This window comes from Ictalurus punctatus, chromosome 29 (genome assembly GCF_001660625.3).
Source record: "Ictalurus punctatus breed USDA103 chromosome 29, Coco_2.0, whole genome shotgun sequence".
NCBI classification, from domain to species: domain Eukaryota; kingdom Metazoa; phylum Chordata; class Actinopteri; order Siluriformes; family Ictaluridae; genus Ictalurus; species Ictalurus punctatus.
In genome coordinates this window covers 2,316,305-2,338,742 of record NC_030444.2, presented here as the reverse complement: position 1 = coordinate 2,338,742, position 22,438 = coordinate 2,316,305, and the positions used below count along the sequence as shown (strand labels likewise).

At 45.5% G+C, this 22,438-nt stretch overlaps 1 protein-coding gene across 5 annotated transcripts in view; it reads left to right on the top strand.

Moving 5' to 3' along the window:
• Positions 1-22,438, top strand: part of dnah6 (dynein, axonemal, heavy chain 6) — a 41,697-nt gene that overhangs the window by 7,863 nt on the left and 11,396 nt on the right. For 4 of the 5 annotated variants that reach the window (XM_017461767.3, XM_017461768.3, XM_017461770.3 and 1 more), the window contains 46 exons: positions 10-138; positions 258-371; positions 928-1,071; positions 1,209-1,364; positions 1,471-1,521; positions 1,600-1,692; positions 1,796-1,915; positions 2,029-2,209; positions 2,624-2,720; positions 2,836-3,040; positions 3,197-3,361; positions 3,668-3,778; positions 4,125-4,250; positions 4,371-4,526; positions 4,819-4,980; positions 5,344-5,481; positions 5,566-5,733; positions 5,847-5,995; positions 6,160-6,267; positions 6,597-7,158; positions 7,250-7,372; positions 7,885-8,058; positions 8,139-8,273; positions 8,754-8,842; positions 9,445-9,577; positions 9,684-9,831; positions 9,956-10,113; positions 10,441-10,572; positions 10,702-10,873; positions 11,064-11,210; positions 11,776-11,849; positions 12,559-12,713; positions 13,098-13,329; positions 14,149-14,301; positions 14,856-14,996; positions 16,192-16,434; positions 16,557-16,724; positions 17,343-17,578; positions 17,837-18,098; positions 18,214-18,337; positions 18,513-18,709; positions 18,886-19,089; positions 19,390-19,515; positions 19,757-19,921; positions 20,917-20,984; positions 21,630-21,810. In XM_017461767.3, coding sequence (XP_017317256.1) covers positions 10-138; positions 258-371; positions 928-1,071; positions 1,209-1,364; positions 1,471-1,521; positions 1,600-1,692; positions 1,796-1,915; positions 2,029-2,209; positions 2,624-2,720; positions 2,836-3,040; positions 3,197-3,361; positions 3,668-3,778; positions 4,125-4,250; positions 4,371-4,526; positions 4,819-4,980; positions 5,344-5,481; positions 5,566-5,733; positions 5,847-5,995; positions 6,160-6,267; positions 6,597-7,158; positions 7,250-7,372; positions 7,885-8,058; positions 8,139-8,273; positions 8,754-8,842; positions 9,445-9,577; positions 9,684-9,831; positions 9,956-10,113; positions 10,441-10,572; positions 10,702-10,873; positions 11,064-11,210; positions 11,776-11,849; positions 12,559-12,713; positions 13,098-13,329; positions 14,149-14,301; positions 14,856-14,996; positions 16,192-16,434; positions 16,557-16,724; positions 17,343-17,578; positions 17,837-18,098; positions 18,214-18,337; positions 18,513-18,709; positions 18,886-19,089; positions 19,390-19,515; positions 19,757-19,921; positions 20,917-20,984; positions 21,630-21,810 — 7,275 coding nt within the window. The remainder of the gene's footprint in view (positions 1-9; positions 139-257; positions 372-927; positions 1,072-1,208; positions 1,365-1,470; positions 1,522-1,599; positions 1,693-1,795; positions 1,916-2,028; positions 2,210-2,623; positions 2,721-2,835; positions 3,041-3,196; positions 3,362-3,667; positions 3,779-4,124; positions 4,251-4,370; positions 4,527-4,818; positions 4,981-5,343; positions 5,482-5,565; positions 5,734-5,846; positions 5,996-6,159; positions 6,268-6,596; positions 7,159-7,249; positions 7,373-7,884; positions 8,059-8,138; positions 8,274-8,753; positions 8,843-9,444; positions 9,578-9,683; positions 9,832-9,955; positions 10,114-10,440; positions 10,573-10,701; positions 10,874-11,063; positions 11,211-11,775; positions 11,850-12,558; positions 12,714-13,097; positions 13,330-14,148; positions 14,302-14,855; positions 14,997-16,191; positions 16,435-16,556; positions 16,725-17,342; positions 17,579-17,836; positions 18,099-18,213; positions 18,338-18,512; positions 18,710-18,885; positions 19,090-19,389; positions 19,516-19,756; positions 19,922-20,916; positions 20,985-21,629; positions 21,811-22,438) is intronic. The other variant, XM_017461769.3, reaches the window with a different exon arrangement.

Here is a 22,438-nt window from a genome sequence, read left to right as displayed (position 1 = left end):
GATTTCCAGAACAGTCTGCTTCTGGATATCGATGCGGATCGGGATCAAGTTCGTACGTTGCTGGGAGAAACCCAGAACTCCATAGACGAGCTGCAAGAGCAAGCCTTCCGCTACAAATCCTACCAGAAGAACTTTAAGGTCGGAAGACGTTTAAGGGCATTTCGGTACTTCAGCGGTACTGCGTGAACGTAATGCTCTGTACTTGTCTTGCGTCTCGTTTCTGCACATCTTTTTTATTTCCCTGTGTTTGAGGATAGGTGGAGGTGACCAAGTACGACTCTCTGGAGGAGCTGAGTGCTGACGTGAAGCTGAAACATTTGCTGTGGGATTCATTAGAGGAGTGGGAAAAGTGGCAGAACAGCTGGATGCAGGTATACACAATCATATACAGGTGCATACATACAGCGCATTTCAGGGCTCTCAATCCTGGAACTAAGTTCCTGTGCTGAAGTTTCTTGGAAAAAAAGTTCATAGATGTAATTAATTTTTTTCTTTTAATTGTGGAACTAAAGTTCTGGACTTAAATTCCTAGGGAAAAGTTGTTGGGTTTAAATTGCTGGGTTAAAATCCCTGGAATTACATCCCCAGCTCCTGGATCTAAATCCATGGGCCAAAGTTATTAGGCATGAAATCTTAGTTTAAAGTTCCAGGACTTCAATTCCTAGACTTAAACATCTGGAGCAAGCTTCTAGGATTAAGTTTCTGGAGTGATTTTCTGTTCTAAAGTTTCTGGACTAAGGCTCTCGAGTTACAAATTGCTGGAGGTTTCTGAACTCGGTAAAACGTGGCAGGTGATTTCTCTAGACCATATAAGTTTATAAATCGCCACGTATATATTTATGTTGCATGGATCTTTTATCCCTTTATCGTTATTCTTTGGAACATCTGATAACCTGGTCCGGCCATGTTCTTACGTGTCTGTTACAGAGTAAATTTACCGATCTCGACTCGGAGCTCCTGAGCGCCCAGGTGAACAAGTACGGAAAGTACGTGAACCAGCTGGAGAAAGGGCTTCCACCCAACAGCGTCGTGCCCCATCTCAAAGCCGCCGTGGATGCCATAAGGGAAAAGGTGGAGCAAGAATCCTTCCAGTTTGACTAGTGCTTTACACTTTGGTCCAATTAAAGTATTTGTTTCTTTTTTACAGGCAGACAGACTCTTTCCTTGGTGTTTCGTTGACATGGTTTTGTTTGTGTGTGTGAGTGTAGCTACCAGTGATCTCTGATTTGCGTAACCCATGTCTGAAAGAACGGCACTGGATCAAGTTGGAGAGCATCATGGGGGTCAGCCTGCTGGAGAACCCACTCACTCTTGATGCCCTGCAAGAACTCGGTGTCTTTAACTACGCTGGGGAGATCCAGGAGGTCAGTCAGAGACACAAGGCTTTGATGAGTTGAATGAATTTGTCCGGTTATATCTGTTATATGTCGGAGATGTGACAAGGAGATGTGACTTTTTGATGTGTCTCAGATTTCAGGCCAGGCGTCAGGAGAGGCAGCTCTAGACACAGTGGTGAAAAAGGTCAGTGGCAAAGAACATTGTCATTTCTTTCCACATTTCAGACGTTTGCACAGATTTATAGACTCGCATCGCTACTAGGTGGAGGACACGTGGAAGACCACAGAGTTTACGGTGCTGTTACATCGTGACTACAAAGACGTGTTTATTCTCGGAGGCACAGACGATATCCAGGTGAGAAACGAAGAACACAGTTCGCTTACGCTGGCATCGGACCGGTTTATAAAGAATTCTAGTGAGTGTCACATGACCGGTATGCGTGTGTTTTTGCGTGTAGGTGTTGCTGGACGACAGCTCCATCAACATGGCCACAGTGGCGTCATCACGTCACGTGGGTCCCATTAAGAAGACGGTAGACAAGTGGCAGCAACAGCTCTCCCTGTTCAGCCAGACGCTGGTAAACAAACCCGGAGTATACTTCCATGATCACGCGCCTGTTCTCCTTTTCGGAAAAACCGAATGTCTAATTCTTGCGCAGTTCTGATCGTTTCGTTCTTTCTCCGCGTGCAGGACGAGTGGGTGACGTGCCAGAGGAACTGGCTTTATTTGGAGAGCATCTTCAACGCCCCCGATATCCAGAGGCAGCTCCCTGCTGAGGCCAAGATGTTCCTGCAGGTGGACAAATCCTGGAAAGACATCATGAGGAAGGTGAACACCTTTCCCAACGCACTACGTGCTGCTACACAGCCAGGTCAGACACATCAGCGTTACACAGTCATCACATCTGCGATTAACATTGAGACAAGGCATAGCATATGTGTGTATCTATATCTATCTATCTATCTATCTATCTATCTATATATATATATATATATATATATATACACACACACACACACATAGTACCTACAATAAATATTAATATATGCTGACAGCATAGGTGTGGCTCCTAACAAATGAAGTTATAAGTACTCTATAAACAGTATGTATCGATATAACTCCCCTATAACTACTGTGTAAATCATTCATATTTAAGAGTTGTTATAACTCTCCTATAGGACATGCCCAGTAAGGCTGTTTATAACTCCCCTAAGGCACGATAACATCGGTTCACTTAAAGACATCACATAATACACGTTGGACTTCTTCTTCTTTTGCACTTCAGAGCTTTTGGAGATCTTCCAGAACAACAACCTTCTACTGGACCAGATTCAGAAGTGTCTGGAGGCCTACCTGGAGTCTAAGAGAGTTATTTTCCCCAGGTGTTTTTTTTTTATAAAGTCGTTCCAGACTAGTGCACAACACTCACTCGCGAACACAAATGCGTTTTTCTAGATGCAGCTTTGTACTTACGTAGAGTACGTGCGTATGCGTCAGGTTCTACTTCCTGTCCAACGACGAGCTGCTGGAAATCCTGGCACAGACACGCAACCCCCAGGCCGTGCAGCCGCACCTTAGGAAGTGCTTCGACGCCATCTCCCGGCTGGAGTTCGGAGCCTCGCAGACTTCTGATGTTGTAGGCGAGGCTGAGAAAGCGCACAGCAACGACATCCTGGCTATGATCTCACCCGAGGGAGAGAAGGTCGAAATCACATTTAAGCCTAAAAAATCAATTTTAGTGTTTTTATTTATTTATTTATTTATTTATTTATTTTTTTTAGTAAATGTAAAAAGATTTTATCCAGGTACACACTTAGGATCTATGTATGTATGTGTGTGTGTGTGTGTGTATGTGTAGGTGGCTCTAGGAAAAGGTCTTAAGGCTCGTGGGAATGTGGAGGACTGGTTGGGGAAGGTGGAGGAGGCCATGTTTGCCTCTCTCAGACGCCTCAGCAAGGCCGCCATCCCAGACTACCAGAGCAAACCGCGGGTGGAGTGGGTGGTGGCCGGACATCCTTCACAGGTTTGCGTGTGTGTGTGTGTGTGCGTGTAATCTAGAAAGTTTAAGAACTTCTGGAAAATGTTCCTGCATAAATTGAACAGGGCTGTCTGGTTGTGATGACTTCCTTTCTTTTTCTGGCTGTGAGGAAAAAAAAATTCTATTTGCCGTGATTGAATCGAATCAGTAACGAATCGAATCAGTAACGAAGCCCACAATACTCGCAGAAAAACGTATTGAAACGTCACTCATCAGGATATAGATACCGACATCGATGTTGCCGTCAGCGAAACAGACTCTTCTTTAACATCACATCCTTTTCCCATGTAGGTGGTGCTGACCATCTCCCAGCTGATGTGGTGCAGAGACATGGATAACTGTCTGGAGGGAGACCACGACCACTTCGAAGCCCTCCAGCAGTTCGAGCTCGAAAACATCGAGGTGACGTCCACTCGGCTAAAGAATTAGACATTATTCAGTAGTTACAATGAAAATAATGGGACAGGTGTGAAGATATGAGTCAAGACTGTAAATTCGGACCCACGTACAGGAAATTCTAGGGAGGACGAGAATGATGAGAGTCAGATTTCATAAAAACGGGAAAAAAATTAAGACAGTTTAACCGAAAAGAGCGAGCGCTAAAGATTATTATATCTAACTGTAGACTAGCATGTCCAAACTATGGTATGTGCTGCGTGAATATATTAAACAGGATTATTGTATTATACTGTTTATAAAATGCATGGTGTAATATGTGGTAATGTACGGTGTGTGTGTGTTTATACAGAGGCTGAATGCGTTGGCCGCTCTGGTTCGGGGTAACTTACCCAAAATACATCGGAGCATCATCACAGCTCTCATTACTGTGGACGTCCACGCCAGAGACATCGTCACCGAGCTCGTCAATGAAAAGGTACAGACTGCGACACACCTTCCCCTCAGAGCTAAGGGAACCATGTGTATGGTCAGCTCTGATTGGTCAGAATATATATATATATATATCTCACATGTCTTTGTGTGTATGTTCACGTAGGTGGACTCGAGCAGTAACTTCGAGTGGCAGAGGCAGCTGCGCTATTACTGGGACATGGATTTGGATAACTGCGTGGCCAGGATGGCTCTGTCTCAGTACATCTACGGATACGAGTACCTGGGAGCCTGCCCGCGTCTGGTCATCACCCCGCTCACGGTAAAGACGCGTTAACAATACGTTAAGAATTCATAATGCATAACGTAGTGTAGTGCAGGTTATTATAATAATATTTATTTTAAAAAACTATGCATAATACATTATGGAGGGTTTATAACATGCTACGAATGTGTTTATCGCTCGTTAGAGAATCGTGTGAAAGCGTGAAGTTTTAAAGATACGTTCGTGTGCGACCTTTACGTCAGGAGCGCGTTTAATGTGAAAAGAAAAAAAAAAAGACATTGGAAATGACACGCTTGTGCTTGTTTGTGTTGTTTGTGATGGTTTTTAGGATCGGTGCTACCTGTGTCTGATGGGGGCGCTACAGCTGGACCTGGGCGGCGCCCCGGCAGGTCCCGCCGGCACCGGAAAAACCGAGACCACTAAAGACCTGGCCAAAGCCCTGGCCATCCAGTGCGTGGTCTTTAACTGTTCCGATGGACTCGATTACAAGGTGGCTTATCGGTTTTAGGATCCACTTCCTGTTCCGCTTTCTACTTTGCACACTTTTTTTATAAATTTTTTTACATTTATTTTTTAACAATGAGCCAGTCCATGTGTCGTGCAGTGCAACAGTTCTGTCCCATGGAGGCAGCAGAGCCCTATATTCCTCGCTTATCTTTTCATCAACGCACCCGGGCCACGTTGGCATTTTGGGGTGCCAGGTTTATTATTGTTTAGGTTATTATTATTTTTAAGTATAGGATAAGACCTTGAGTTTTACTCCTGTATTTTCGAGAGTGTGAGAACATTTCCGTCTGTTGATATAAATGTGATGCGTTTACATGTCTGTTCCATTGTGTGTGTGTGTGTGTAGATGATGGGCACGTTCTTCAGTGGTCTGGCTCAGTCTGGAGCCTGGTGTTGTTTCGACGAGTTCAACCGCATCAACATCGAGGTGCTCTCGGTCATCGCCCAACAACTCATCACTATAAGAAACGCAAAAGCCGCCAAGGTCACACACACACACTGATACAATGTTTTATGATGTTTAGTTAATGATAGTGAGTGTAGATAAATAGGGTGTGTGTGCGTGTAGGTGTCTCGGTTCATGTTCGAAGGGAGAGAGATTAAGCTGGTGATGACATGCGCCGCCTTCATCACGATGAACCCAGGCTACGCAGGCAGGACCGAGCTCCCAGACAACCTGAAGGCCCTCTTCAGACCCGTCTCCATGATGGTGCCCAACTACGCCCTCATCGCAGAGGTGTGCTCGGGCGCGGTCGTTCATCACGTTCCGCAATAACGGATGTATTCTGCTGTATTACAGAACCGTTTCCACGTTGAACCCGCTTGTTCACGTTGTCTCTTTCGCTGTAGGTGATCTTGTTCTCTGAGGGCTTCGAGTCCAGTAAGACTCTGGCGAGGAAGATGATTCAGATGTATAAGCTGTGCAGCGAGCAGCTTTCCCAGCAGGACCACTACGACTTCGGCATGAGAGCCGTCAAATCCGTTCTCGTCATGGCCGGGTATGTCCATCTACGTACAGGCTGAACATATTAAATGAGATTAGATTAGATTAGTTTCATTCGTTGTTGTTGTTGTTGTTGTTTTTAATTGTTAATTAAAACAATCTATGAATGTAACAGAAGTCTTGCTGGAAAAATCGAGCGTGTGTGTGTTCGTGTTCCAGGTCTCTGAAGCGAGAGAACCCACACCTGAGCGAGGACGTGGTGTTGATTAGAGCACTACGAGACTCCAACCTGCCCAAGTTCCTCAAGGACGACGCAGAACTTTTTGGGTAAATGAAATAAATAAATAAATAGTAAATAACTGCAAAGCTTACATATGGAGTATCAAAAGTCATTATCACAGGACCACTGAAATCAGGCACTAGGAGGAAATTACGGGACAAATTAGGAAATGCAATTAACTGACGTTTGCAAATTCTTTTCAACTAAAAAGCTGGAATTATATACTATATAACTGTTTTTTTTTTTAAAGCCCCGCCTCATACATAACATTAGCAGCACGTAATGTTATACCAGATGAAAAGTAATGAACATCCATAATCTGAAAATCTTGAACCTTGTCAGTCGGGTCAATGCAATGTTTCTTGTGTGCGTTTAGCGGTATTCTGTCGGATCTCTTTCCTGGCGTGGGCGTCCCCGGGCATGACTACGGCGCGCTCCAGTCGAACATCGAGGCAGCTCTACGCGCCCGCTCCCTGCAGCCCGTCGCCAGCATGACCGCCAAGGTGATCCAGCTGTACGAGACCATGCTGGTGCGCCACGGCGTCATGCTGGTGGGCCCTACAGGTGGCGGTAAGACCACGGCGTACCGTGCCCTCGCTGACGCGCTGCTCGTCCTTCACGAGACGGAGGGCTGCGAGGCGAATCCCTTCTACCAGCCTGTCAAGACCTACGTGCTCAACCCGAAGTCAGTGAGCATGGGTGAGCTGTACGGCGAATCCAACCCTCTCACGCTGGAGTGGAGGGACGGTTTGATGGCGCTGTGCGTCCGCGCCGCCTCCAGCGATCCCACCGACACGCACAAGTGGGTGGTGAGCGACGGACCCGTGGACGCACTGTGGATCGAGAACATGAACACCGTGCTGGATGACAACAAGACGCTGTGTCTGGCCAACAGCGAACGGATCAAGCTCACACCTTCTATACACATGATATTCGAGGTAAGCTGGGAAAAACAGCGCGAAAGTCATATATTTTTTCTTTTTTTTCTTTTTTTCTATTAGTCTGTTTATCACGCTGTTTATCCGTCAGGTTCAGGATTTAGCCGTAGCCTCTCCAGCCACAGTCAGTCGCTGTGGGATGGTGTACTTCGACCCAGAGGAGCTGAAATGGATGCCGTACGTGCAGACGTGGCTCACGGGCCTCTCGGACAAGGTCTGACCACTCAAACCCTCCACCTTGAAACACACACACACACGTGTATACGGTACAAAGGGCCGTGTTCGGGAACTCTAATAGCGTTAATCAGTGAGTCTATTAGCATAACTCCAGAGACGTAGCACTAATTGTTAGGTAATTTATTTAGATAATCAGCACTTTTGGAGCAACAGGAGCACTTAAGAACTTGGAATGAAACACAATCAGTGTATGTATGTGAGTTGTTTGAATAAATGTCTCAGCAGTGTGTGTGTGTGTGTGTGTGTGTGTGTGTGTGTGTGTGTGTGTGTGTGTGTGTGTGAGGATCACAAAACCCTTAAGTAAGGTGTTACTTTGGTTTTTTTTAGCAAACAATATCTATGATATTGAGGGAGAATGTAAAGGTCAGTCAGGTCAAAACCATCAGGAATGTGAATAATTTCCTGTGGCGTTGATCACTAACTAGATTTTCATCATATTGAGAAACATACCGTGTGTGTGTGTGTGTGTGTGTGTGTGTGTGTGTGTAGGTGACTGAGCCCATACGTGTGCACCTGATGGAGCTCTTCGTGCAATATGTCGAGAAGGGTCTCCAGTTCGTTTCGAAGCGCTGCACCCAGGCCATGTCTCAGGTGGACATCAGCAAAGTCACCACCCTCTGCTGCCTCCTCGAGGCGCTGCTGTTCAACAAGGGCCTTAAAACGGTACCTTCACGAACTCTTAATGTCAACCGTAACGTAAAAGTCTGCGAAGAATATTAAAACTAAAGCTAAAGTTTGTACAGGACTCCAGCGGCACGCTCTGCCAGACGTTTGTGTTCTGCTACGTCTGGGCCATAGGCGGGAATCTGACGGACGTTTCCCGGGACGCCTTCGACAGCTTCGTGAGGCGGCAGTTCGAGGACAACGCCGATGCCAAGGTGCTCGCTTACCGTAAACGCAAGCTGCTTCACTACACACCGATAAAAAAAAATATAGAATCGTATTATAATAAATGTTTTATGAGCATATATGCGAGGGGTGATATTCGTTTCAGAAGGGCAGAGAGTTCAGGGTGTGTGCGAGGGAAGCAGGGAAGAGACGTACGATGCTGAATATGGGATAAGCTGGTGTTATTTATTATTTATGAAATCATTTTCTCCTGTTTTATTAGCACAGCTTCAATGTTGCGTGCAGGAAAAAAAAAAAAACTGAATTGAAAGGAGACGTTTCTGTTCTGAATGAAACCCACAGACACACGATCTTCATACGCACACAATCATCTATATAAGAACTACTGTATAAGAATCATGGCCTCGACTCTACTTTTCTCTTTGATGCTTATAATAATGACGAATCTCTCTCTCTCTCTGTCTCTCTCTCTCTCTCTCTCTCTCTCTCTCTCTCTCTCTCTCTCTCAGCTCCCGAGCGGAGGAGATCTATGGAGTGTGCATATGGACTTTGAAACCAAGCGCCTGGAGCCATGGGAGAAGATCATGCCATATTTCAGGTTGATTATCACACATATCCACAGATACACACCCATGGGGTATTTTGTCTTATTACCTACGCTACCCGTCAACTTTTAGACACACTCATTCTTAATTTTTATAGCACAAATGGAACGATGGAATCAAAATAATGTCATATTTTATCATCTTCAAAGTCGACGCCCTTTCCGCCTCGAATTTCCAGCAATGTACTCTCAGCATTTTCTCAATCGATTTCTTGAGGAATTTCCCCGAGACGCTTTTTAAACAGTATCGAAGGAGTTCACTCCGACGCCGGCTGCTTTTTCGGAAATATTTTGCTCAGTTTAAAAAAATGTATATTTTTTTGTAAATAAAAAGTTAGTTTTCTGATGAAAGAAATGACTACGTCGGCACGGTTCCATTTTTGTAATTTCAAACGTTTAAGATCAACCTTAACCTTCAGATCAAAAGGCTTTTGAAGATCATGAGAAACATTTCAGTCGAGTGTGTCCACAAACTTTCGACCGCGGGTGTACAAGCGAGACGGTCGTGACCGTGAGACGGCCCGTCACGCGGCAAAAGTCGATTATCGTTGTATACGAGCGCAGCACGGTGTTTTATTATCAGTGCTTTTGTGTAGGTATAACAATGAGATTCCCTTCTTCGAGATGTTGGTGCCCACTGTGGACACGGTGCGCTATGGATACCTGATGGAGAAACTGCTCTCTGTGGGACACTCGGTGCTTTTCACTGGCATCACTGGAGTAGGAAAGGTGTGTGTGAGAAACAGATTACAGATGAAGTAGGATATTTAGTATGTAAACTGTTTATCTATATGTGTGTGTGTGTGTGTGTGTGTGTGTTATATCTGCGGATCAGTCCGTGGTGGCCCGTGGTTTGTTGAACAGCATACAGGAACAGGCAGGGTACATCCCCGTCTACATCAACTTCTCCGCCCAGACGTCCTCGGCTAGAACGCAGGAGATGATCGAGTCCAAGCTGGAGAAGAAAAGGAAGAATGTACTGGGTATGCGCCTACACGTGTACACACACACACACACACACACCTTCACACACGAGTCTCTGATTCCTCGTACACCAGAGAGGTAAAATTGCATTTATATTTCCAAAGCTCTGTGCGTGTGTTTCAGGTGCTCCCGCTAATAAGCGGCTACTGGTGTTCGTGGACGATCTGAACATGCCGAAGTTGGACAGTTACGGCTCACAGCCTCCAATCGAGTTGCTGCGACAGTTTCAGGACTTCCAGGGCTTCTACGACCGCGACAAGTTCTTCTGGAAGGAGATTCAGGTCATTAATAACACACATTAATTAATCATTCATAATTCATTCATTCATGAACTGTTTTTACCTGTGTGTGTAAACAAAATTCATTCCAGTCAGAATTGTCCTCTCTACTCGTCCCTTCATGTCTTCTTCCTTGCTGTCCTTTGTACTCGTCCCTTCATCTCTTCTTCCTCATTGTCCTCTCTACTCGTCCCTTCATCTCTTCTTCCTCATTGTCCTCTCTCCTCGTCCCTTCATCTCTTCTTCCTACGTGTAGCATCAGTAGGTGTTGTGACTTGCCAGTTTGTGTATTTTGATATTGTGTGTATTATATATATTTTTGTCCTGTAGGACATGACCGTAGCGGCAGCATGTGCGCCCCCTGGTGGAGGTCGTAACCCTGTGACCCCTCGGTTCATCCGCCATTTCAGCATGCTCTGCCTCCCGACGCCCTCCGAGCACAGCCTTAAGCAGATTTTTAAGGTCTCTCATATGGACACCCCCCACACACACACACGGTTGAATCTGTTGAATACACACACGGCTCATATAACCTGTTATGGCTCAGTGCCTTTTTAACATGCGTGTGTGTGTGTGTGTGTGTTTGTGCAGGCGATCCTGTGTGGCTTCCTCGATGATTTCCCAGCGGCAGTGAAACAGGCTGCAGGCAGTATCGTGGATGCCGCAGTGGAGATTTACCGCCGCATGAGTGTGGATTTGCTCCCTACTCCAGCCAAATCCCACTATGTGTTCAACCTTCGAGATCTGTCCAAGTGTGTGCAGGGTGAGACACACACACACACACACGCACACACACACAATCCCAACTTGTATAAAAAAAAATATTTTAAGAGCCATCTTTGTCTGAAACCTAGCCTGGTATATTACACAGCATGTTATTACTTACTATTTATTATTTATTTATTAAAATAGAGCTCTTACCGGAAAGATGAAGTTTGTTTGCGTGGTTTTAGGCATGTTGCAGTGCGAGCCCGGCACGGTGCAGGATCAGAACCAGATCTTCCGTCTCTTCTGTCACGAGTGTCAGCGCGTGTTTCACGACCGGCTCATCAACAACGAGGACAAGACCTACTTCAACACCATGATCTGCGAGATGGCCAGTAAGAAATTTCCATCATCATAAAGTGCCATCATTCTTAACGAATTGGTGGTGAACTTTTTTTTTTTTTTTTTTTTTTAATGGCTGACAGAGCTTGAGGAATTTCCTTAAACAATTCTTTGACGATTGTAATGCCACGCCTGTTCCTGTTCTAACCCATGACGCATTTTATTCATTCAGAAACGATAACATGATAAACATTTACGGTAAGCATTTGAGGTCAGACTAACTATAGAGCAAGCTATCGTTTTAAACAGACCGACAGGTCAGACTGATTCACTACCATGGCAACAGGGTAATATGACCTGAAAACTATGACCATATAAGGAAAGGGAACGCTAAAATGGGACAGATGGTGTACAGAATGGATCAACAGTGCCAGAGCAGTCGTGTTAGGACATTACATAGCTATGGAATTAACAATATTACTATACTAGAAATGAGAGTTTATACATCAATTTACTTCACCGAAGCTCCTGGCGATAAAGCTACAGGAAGCAGCTTGCTTTGTCCATCCGTCCTGTGACGTTTGTCTGAAAATGAACAGTAGTCTTTGTGTCTTTCAGGTAAACATTTCCGCATCAAGTTGGAGCCCAGTTATCTCACCAAGCATCCTATTATTTTTGGAGATTTCATCAAGGTGACTACGCTACGTTAAAACAAAACTCTTATTTATGCACCAATAAATAGAGGGGTCTGAAAGAGTGCGAAAAAAAGTGCACTGTTACTAAAGTATTTACATTATTTATTTATTTTTTAAAAAAAATAAAAGCTTTGATGAGGTAAACGGATTATGCAACTCCACGAGTTCGTCGCTATTTCTTAGCACCAACCTGCTTAAACGACATATCAAGCGTTTATGTAACACATCTAATTTGTGCATTAATGACTGTTACGTTAAAGTTTTATTCATTGAAGCAAAGCGATTATACTTTACCTGTTGACTCGTCTCCCGTCAGATTTAGTGCTGCAGTACTGCCGCAATTCTCAAAACGCCAACAAGATGGCGCCATTTATCGGTTTATCCGATATTACAGAACTGATAACCGATTATGGGAAAAATGCTTAAATATCGGGGAAAATAACGTCAAAAGCGATTATCAGTCGATCTGTACTGAAGAGGTGGTGTTTCATAACCACCGTTTAACAAGTACCCAAAGAGTCTTTAAGAACATGGCAGTCTGAGACAGGTAATGAAAATTCATGGCCAAGGTCACACCAAAGACAAAGTGAACAGAGAAGTGCGCGACTGTGTTCTGAACAAAACATAATAGGACGTGTAGAATTCCTACTTCATGTGTTCAGGGATATAGGTATAGGGGTATGTGTTCATTGAGCATTTTGTGTAGGTCGGCGCAGAGAAGGCCGACCGCATCTACGAGGACCTGACAGACACGGAGAAGATCCGGAACGTTCTGCAGGACTACCTGGACGACTACAACTTGACCTTCTCCAAGGAAACCAAGCTTGTGTTCTTCCAGGACGCCATCGAACACGTCTCCAGGTAAATTAGAGAACTTTTAATCAACGTCTTTAATAAGGGCTCAATAAAAGATCGAGCATTCGATGATCATCTATCTAGTGGTTGTTTGTTATATGGGCTCTTCGTGTGAAAGGCCGTTTATGGAAGAAACATGCCGGACTTGGTTGGCTTTTTCAAGACTACAAGTGAATCGATTCTGTTTTGCGAAGGAAAATCGAATAGATCCATTAAATCAAACATTAGCAAATTTAGGGCAAACGAAACAGCCCAGAAGTACTCATTCGCAGATCAGCTGTGAGTTTAATTACAATCGGGGTCAGTTTGACACAAACAAGAACATTAGGGATGAACTGGTGACAGAAAGACGGTGTTCGTTCTTGATATGTTGTGACGTTTTCCTTTCAGAATCGCCCGCATGATTCGGCAAGAGCGCGGCAACGCCCTGTTGGTCGGTGTCGGCGGGACAGGGAAGCAATCTCTCACGCGATTGGCTGCTCACATGTGCGGCTACCGCTGCTTCCAGATCGAGCTCAGCCGCGGCTACGACTACAACAGTTTCCACGAAGATCTGCGTAAACTCTACAAGATGGCCGGCGTTGAGGGCCAGGACATGGTTTTCCTCTTCACTGACACTCAGGTACAGACATGCCCTAAATTCCCCAGGGTGGTCGTGGATCAGGTGGTAGAGCGGGTCGTCCACTAATCGTAGGGTTGGCGGTTCGATCCCCGGCCCACGTGACTCCACATCCCGAAGTGTCCTTGGGCAAGACACTGAACCCCAAGTTGCTCCCGATGGCAAGTTAGCGCCTTGCATGGCAGCTCTGCTACCACTGGTGTGTGAGTGAGTGTGTGTGTGTGTGTGAATGGGTGAATGAGAACCAGTGTAAAGCGCTTTGGATAAAAGCGCTCTATATAAGTGCACATTTACCAAATCCAGTGTTCACACACAGCATGCTAATCAATTATTTACCTTAACATACAGTTCAGTTCGGCACTTATTGCCGTGTACAGGACACTATGCATCACTGGGGCAGATCTATACTACAGCTCACAGTATCTCCTGAAATATAAAACACTTATCCGAGAAGTCAGAGAAGCCATATATAGATTTCTATATATTTTCATATATAGAAATCTTGACGGTTTATTGAGCGAGAGAAAGGGGATAAAACGATAAAGATGTGGTATTTGGGGCAAACGCCAACAGCACCGGAGACTGCTGAATATTTCGGTTTGCGAAAATCTAATCCAAACAGCAGGAGGCTTGGAAAAGTCCTAACAGACACGTGGAATAACACAGCTTTTTCATGAGGAGTGTGCGCTAAGCGTTCTGGTCCATTAGCCGAGTGTGACGGATTCAGATCGTGCCGGAGAAGTTCATGCCGAACTTGTTATTGTGAAAGAGTTTACGCAGTGAAGTGTCGTGTGCGTAACGAGCCGTCTGCGACGTTCTCAGATTGTAGCGGAGGAGTTCCTGGAGGACATCAACAACATGCTGAACTCTGGCGAGGTTCCCAACCTGTTCGAGAAGGACGAGCTGGAGCAGGTGTTGGCGGCGACGCGGCCCCACGCCAAGGAGGCGGGCGTCGCCGAGGGCAACCGGGACGAGGTACAGACCATGTAAAATCCATCCGTCTACACTTTACACTTCCATGGTGTGGGTTTGTCTACACATCCTTTTTCCCATGCACACATCATCCATCTGTCTTTTTTTTTTATCCATTCAAGTCATCCATCCATTTTTCACCGTTCTTTCTTTATCCGTGTATTTCAATCACCAAACCCTGTATAATGCAACATTAATCCATCCATCCATCCTTCTAAACCATCTATCTAGCCATCAACCCATTCTTCTTACCGGTTATGTCTTTATCCATCTGTTCCTCTCATCAGGTCATTCATCATTCTTTCTCTGTTCTATCCATCTATTCTGCTCAAAACCATCCATCCATCTATCTCTCCACCCTGTACTTTCCTATTCATTTATTCCACTCAGCAAGAATCGTTTCATTTAATCTCATCCATCCATCCACCTCGTCTTTCTCTATCCATCCAGTCCAATTACCGGGTCATCCATCCCTTTATTCACCTGTTATTTCTCTATCCTGTTCCTCTGTCCTGCTTACCAAATCACTCATCCATCCATCTCTCCGCCCTCCGCAGGTCTTTCAGTTCTTCATCTCTCGCGTACGAGAGAAGCTGCACATCGTGTTGTGTATGAGTCCGGTGGGTGACGCCTTCCGCTCACGCTGCCGTATGTTCCCCTCGCTCGTCAACTGCTGCACCATCGACTGGTTCGTCCAGGTCAGTACCGCAAACCTCCATAAATCATGTCTTCTTTCTTCCCCCCGTCGAGCTCAGTGTCTCCAATAATAAACATGAAAAATCCTACGAGAATCCTTTTCTTGACCCGAGAGTGAGAAGGTGAAATGCGTCGACGTGAAAACGTATGAATCTGAAAGACAGTGATGATGCGCTCTAAATCTTCGCACAAATTTCTCAAATCCACAAACGCTTTTTATAATGCAAACGGATGCGATAATATTTGGTTGTTTTTTTGTTTTTTTTTTTAGAAGAAAACATTAATAAAGGGTGCGCTTTATTCTTTCTTATCCGTTGGATTGAATAGTAAAATGTAATTATAAAGAGAGTTGAATGCAGTCGGGTCTGGTGCGAGAGATTATCGCGTGTGTTATAGCTCTCATTCATCTACAGAGGATTTGTATTGGCCACAGATGCTCCAGGCTCATTATTCTTTTTTTTTTTCTGCGTGCAATGTCGGCTTCCTTCATCTATCCATCTCTCTCTCTCTCTCCTGTCTTTCTTCGCTTCCAGTCTCCTGTCTCTCCTCTGTTCAGCCAGTGAGTTAATGAGTCGCATGCTGCTGAAGCTCTGCAGGCTGTTTGAGTGCATTGTGCTAATTGCTATGTAGAGTGTGTAAGAGGGAGAGAGAGAGAGAGAGAGAGTAAAGTTTGAGTGTGTATAGCTGTGTAATGTGTGCTACTTTATTTCTGAACGTGTCATGTTTGTTTATTTACTCATGGTGCCAGGACTGATTGAACACACCCGAAACATGCAGTGGTTTTTCTGAAAATGTATGCAGACCCCCGAGGTGGTGTGCACTCTTGAGCAGGTTTTCTTCAAGGACCTCTCTGTATTTGGCTGCATTCATCCTTCCCTCAATTATGACCTGAGATACCGTGCTTCGCTGCACAGATGGTATTAATAGTACCTGGTTTTCACCAGATGCAGCTCTTGGAGTTACGTTTTTGTCTCGTCTCGTCAGACCAGGGAATCTTTTCATATGAATGTAACTGATCATATCATACTATTTTTTGTGTAATATAGGAGCCTTTTCATAGGAGGTGCAAATACCCGTACTGTTCTAGTGTTTCTCCTGCCATTGTCCAGCGCTGCGCGTTATTACTACAACCGAATTCTAATTATAATGAATTATAATCTCTCTTCATCTCTCTCGCTCTCTCTGTCTTTGCCACAGTGGCCACACGAGGCTCTGCTGTCTGTCTCGCAGACGTTTTTCCAGACTGTGGACTTTGGCAGCGAGGAGATGATGACCTGTTTGTCTCAGATGTGCGTGGAGATCCACACGAGCGTGATGGATATGGCCGAGCGCTTCTATTCGGAGCTCCGCCGCCGCTATTACACCACACCCACGTCTTATCTGGAGCTCATTAACCTATACTTGAGCATGCTTGGAAATAAGAGGCAGCAGCTGGAGGCGGTGAGGGTTATAAACATGAACATATCAAACGTCCATGCGATGTTTATACTTCAAGGTGATAAGTGAGGAGTAATGCTGAAAAGTAACCCAAGAGTGCTCCGTGTGTGTTTGTGTGTCTACAGGCTCGCGATCGAGTGAAGAATGGTCTGACCAAGCTGTTGGAGACCAACGACCTGGTGGAGAAGATGAAGGTGGAACTGTCGGCCCTGGAGCCCGTGCTCAAACAGAAATCCATCGACGTCAATGCCCTCATGAAGAAAATCTCTGTGGACCAGGAGAAAGCTGACCAGGTGTGTGTGTGTGTGCAGTGAATAGATAATACAAGTAGAACTATTTGAATTGTATAGAATGCACTGATGAAGAAGATGGATGAATCATATAAATAAAACAATTTCAGTTTTACAGAATGGGTCAAATTATGTTTTTTTTTGTTTTTTTAATGATTGATAAATATCAGTTGGAGTGGATTTACGGTGGTGTGTGTGTGTGTGTGTGTGTGTGCATGGATGGAAAAAGACCTAGGGGTATGGATCAGGGAATTGATCATTCTAGATAGAATTATTTGAATGTTAGATGAATGGTTTGATGTTTGAATTTTTGATGAAGGAAAGTTCTGTATGATGGAAGGAAGAACTGAAGAAGGAATGAATAAATAGGCCACAGACAGATTTTATATTCTATAAAATGGTGGATGGATGGATGATAGAAATGTAATCGTTTCGATTCTATAATACGGATGGATGGATGGTCTGAACGATCGAAATGGAACAGTGAATTTTATCGGACGGATGAATGGATGGATGGATAGAAATTGAACATTGAATTCTGATGTAGATGGATTGTTAATAAAACTGGAATATCTAGGACGTTTGAGTTATAGCGTCCTCCGCTGACCTTTAACCCTGTAGGTGCGCAGCGTGGTGAAGGAGGACGAGGCCATTGCGAAGGAGAAAGCCAGTAACACGCAGGCCATCGCAGCAGAAGCGCAGAAAGACCTGGACAAGGCTCTGCCCGCTCTGGAGCAGGCCAACAATGCTCTGGGCGCGCTGGATAAGAACGACATCTCCGAGATCCGTGTGTTCAACAAACCACCTGAGCTCGTCATGACCGTCATGGAGGCAGTGTGTATCCTGCTCAAGAGCAAGTGGGTGCCGTGACAACGCTGTGTATGTGTGTGTGTGTGTGTGTGTGTGAGAGAGAGAGAGAGAGAGAGAGAGAGAGAGTGTTTATTATACAGAACAAAGCATCAATAATTGGTGACTTCTCAACGTCCTTATATCGTATTTTTCCTGTTCTCTATGTAAAGTGGGTGGGGCTAATACAGCAAGAACGTCCCCGACGACGCGCTCGCTGTGCTTACGACGGTTTCCTAATCTTAGCCTTCGTTTCCGGTAATACACAGGACAGACTGGGCGAGTGCCAAGCAAGTCCTCGGCGAATCCAACTTCCTGAAGAAGCTGACTGACTACGACAAAGACAACATCCAACCGCAGATCCTTCAAAAGCTGCAGCGCTACATCCAGAACCCTGATTTTGTCCCTGAGAAAGTGGAGAAGGTGTCTAAAGCCTGCAAGTCCATGTGCATGTGGGTAAATGCAATGGACCTCTATTCCCGCGTGCTTAAAGAAGTCGGACCTAAACGAGAGAAACTGGCGGCCGCACAGGTGAGTGTAGTGTTCATCTTCTTGTTTTGGTTTGTACATTTTATTTATATATATATATATATATATATATATATATATATATATATATATATATATCTTGCTTGTTCTTTACCAGGCCGAGCTGGACGCCACGACAGCAACTCTAAAGCAGAAGCAGGCCAAGCTACAGGAGGTGGAGAATGAGATCGCAGCTTTGCAGAAGCATTTCAACTCCAGCCTAGCAGAGAAAGAGACCCTGGGTGAGAGTCTGAAGAGAGGAATGACGAATACGTTTGTAATAAAATAGAACCGCGCTAGCGGTCAAACGTTTGTGGACACTCACGATCTTAAAACGCTTTTGATCTGAAGGTGTGTGGAAAAAAAAATATTCAAATAAAGAATGAGTGTGTCTAAACTTTTGGTGTGTGTGTGTAGCTGAAAACATGGCTCTGACCAAGGCACGGCTGAGTCGTTCGGCGAAGCTGACTTCGGCGCTGGCTGACGAGCGCGTGCGCTGGCAGGAGAGCATCGAGTTGTTCGAGTTGGAGATCAACAACGTGGTCGGAAACGTGTTCGTCGGAGCCGCGTGCGTGGCTTATTACGGAGCCTTCACTTCGCACTATAGACAGCTGGTACATCTGCTTTAATACGACAATTCGGAATCGGAATTTAGACCAAAATCGATTAGGCCACTGGGTGTGCTGATAATGAGCCATTGTTTATTACCAAGCTAAGAAAAATTGTACATATAGACAGGAAATAGACCTCCCTGATGTTTCTCTCTCTGTGTGTGTGTGCGTGCGCGTAGCTGATAGAGCAGTGGATCTCACGCTGTCAGGAGTTGGGGATCCCCATCAGCTCCAACTTCAGTCTGATCGGAATCCTGGGCGACCCGTACGAGATTCGGCAGTGGAACGCTGACGGTTTGCCCCGCGACATCGTGTCCACCGAGAACGGCATCCTGGTGACCCGTGGACGCCGCTGGCCCCTCATAATCGACCCCCAAGATCAGGTGAACTTCCCCAAGCAAGCCCTTTGCGTCATTTTCCCTTATAATCAAACGCAAATGCTACTGAAGCAACTTGAGTTAAAAACCTATAAAACAAGGTTGTTTTTTTCCCCCCCAAATCCTGCTGATAGAATTCTTCTGTAGCTCGATAGCGTCTACTGTAGCTGGTTCATCTTCACATACACTAACTACATGGCCAAAAGTATCTTTTAGACCACAATACTTTGTATTTCATCTGTCAGTGAAAACGCAAGGTCAGAGAGAGTCTGTATTCAGGATGCGTTTCGACGTTGTGAATTTCAGGCGAACCGCTGGATCCGCACCAGAGAGGTGAAGAACGGCCTGAAGGTCATCAAACTGACGGACACCGGCTTCCTCCGCACTCTCGAGAACGCCATCCGCCTGGGCATGCCCGTCCTACTGGAAGAGGTGACCTATACGTCCTCAGCTGTAACCTCACACGCTAGCACACCCTAGCTCCGCCCCCCCCGTCCTGAAACGACACAGTTAACAGTTGGTTTGATTTTCTGTGCCTTTAAACGGACAGACAGATGGCGCTCTAACGTGCCGCGTCTGGCTTGAAGTGAAAATGTATCATTGCGAACCCAGCTGTGAAACAGTTTAGTTTAGAGATAAAAGAAACGTACGACGAATGACGTGTGTCTTGCAGCTTAAAGAGACCCTGGACCCTGCCCTGGAGCCGGTACTGCTGAAACAGACGTTCCTATCCGGCGGCAGGACGCTGATCCGTCTGGGAGATTCCGACATCGACTATGACAAGAACTTCCGCTTTTACATGACCACCAAGATGGCCAACCCTCACTACCTCCCTGAGGTGCGTGCGCGTGTGCGTGTGTGTGTGTGTGTGTGTGTGTGTGTGTGTGTGTGGGGAGTGGTGCGAACACTTTTGCTTTGGGTTTTTATCACACCATAAAGCAATGCAACGTGTAACTGACACTGGAGACTCCTTCCATAAATGTTAAATGAACACCTAGTCACAGAAAACGTATCGTCACCGTATCAGCAAAAAAAAAAAATGAAATGATGACGTATTAGAACGAGCGCTTTAATACAAGTCCAAACTACAACTCGTTCTGACCAATCGGAATCGAGAGTTCATCAGCGACGCGGTATAACACAGCATCGACCTCTATCGAATCTCCAGAACAGCTCACGAAAAGGCCTCGCTAATAACCGACCCCGGCGGTCCCGTTTCGTTTCACAAAAACGAACGCTGTTTGTTGACATCACTTCTGAATCCACTTCCTCTTTCGAGTAAAGAGCGCTAGGACAGTGGTGTGATGATGGAGTTCCAGAGCACAGCGCCCCGGAGCTTGGCACTCGCTTAAATGTCAGCTGGATACGGATGTGACACCAGACACGGCTGCCGAGAGATGACGCCGACGAGGGGTTTAACGATCCAAGCGTGCCGCTTCGACCGCCACTTTAACCGCCATGTTGTGTTTACAGTGGAACCAATACTAAAATGTTCTCCAACATGAAACTTTATGCGAGCGGCTCGATTACTCTAATGAAAAGCATTAAAAAAAAAAAGATCACCGTGAGGCAACAGTAACAACGCAGTGCTTAAACACCGGCACGGCGGACACCGTTTATCGTTTGGGATCTGATCCCGTGATCCGTCCAGCCCCCGCTACACGCTGTCGAGCTTCTGTAGGTAATAGACATAACATGTGATCCTCTTTTAGGGACACACACAGGTTTTATTCATGGTGTACTTTTCTACAGTACAGTGTAATGAGTCTGTGTAATTACGTTTCTTAACATGGGCGTAAACTACGATGTTTTCGGATTTTCTTTCCCCCGTAGGTTTGCATCAAAGTGACTATTATCAACTTCACGGTGACTAAGTCAGGACTGGAAGATCAGCTCCTCAGGTAGCTACTGTCTCGTGTTTAGGAAGTGCTACACGCCACTCCTTTTTATTGGAAATATCTATTTGTACATGACATGGATTTAATAATTTGGTTATACAGCGTGTGACTTTAGTGTGCATTTACATTACGTTACATTACATTTACAGCATTCGGCAAGACGCCCTTATCCAAAGTGACGTTACATTCATTTAATTTATACATTCGAGGAGTTAAGGGTTATGGGCCTTTGCTCAAGGGCCCAGAAAAGGCAGATTGACAGTGCTGGGATTTGAACTGATGACCTTCTGGTTAAGAAGTCCAGAGCTACTGTGCACTGCCCAGTACGCATATAGAGTAAGGTCCAGACCTGTTCAGTCCAGAACCGTGAGCATCACCAATCGTGTTATTCTGATAAATGTATGACTTGCTAAAAGTCGATGTACATGGACCCACATGGATACCCTAAAGATTTCCACTTCCCAAAAAAAAAAAAAAGAAAAGAAAGTAAAAGATTTAATACACAAGTGTCACACTCAACGAAGTGGAATTTCACCTGGATACTGTAGATTTGTACCTGCAGTAAGAGCTGCTGCTGTATTCATAAAGACATCCTTTAAGTACGTCGCTGTTACGTCGTCCGTGTTTTCACTCGCTCCGTCTCCGCAGTGACGTGGTGCGCCTGGAGCGGCCCGAACTGGAGGAGCAGAGGAACGAGCTGATCGTCCGCATCAACGCTGACCGGAACCAGCTTAAAGCCATCGAGGACCGCATCCTCAAGCTGCTCTTCACCTCGCAGGGCAACATCCTCGACAACGAGGAGCTCATAAACACCTTGCAGGAGTCGAAGGTCAGAGGTCACTAGGAGACCGGAGAATTATGATCTCCGGGTGCGACTGAAGACTGTTGTCTCGCCCAAGTGTGTGTGTGTGTGTGTGTGTGTGTGTGTGTGTGTGTGTGTGTGTGTGTGTGTGTGTGTGTGTGTGTGTCTGTTTTAAGAGATGAGGCAAGTGTTTGGCCTCCAGCTTAGCCTCTTAAAGTCTCCCAATACAATTTAGGAAGAAATGTTCGACACAAACACACACTGAGCCCTACAGCGGAGTTTGTGTGTGAGTGTGGTGTGTGTGTGTGTGGTGTGTGTGTGTGGGTTGGCACACAGCCACTGAGATTGCATTTCACATGCTGTCACCTCTCCCCTGCCCTGACGGAGTGATGTGAGGATGAATGACAGAGTGCAGGGAGGAGTGCGGATAGACAGATACACTGATAGATGGATAGGTGCTTCAGCAACGCGTGAAGCTTTGCCCTTGAGAAAATGAAACTTGTGTGTGTGTGTGTGTGTGTGTGTGTGTGTAGCCTCGTATTTCCTTTGAGCAGAAGTAAGTGCACCCTCTCCACATACACACATTTTATTTTCCTTTAAGATGCGCAATGCCATCATGTCTTAATTGTTCTTTTCAATGCCTACGCTCCAACAT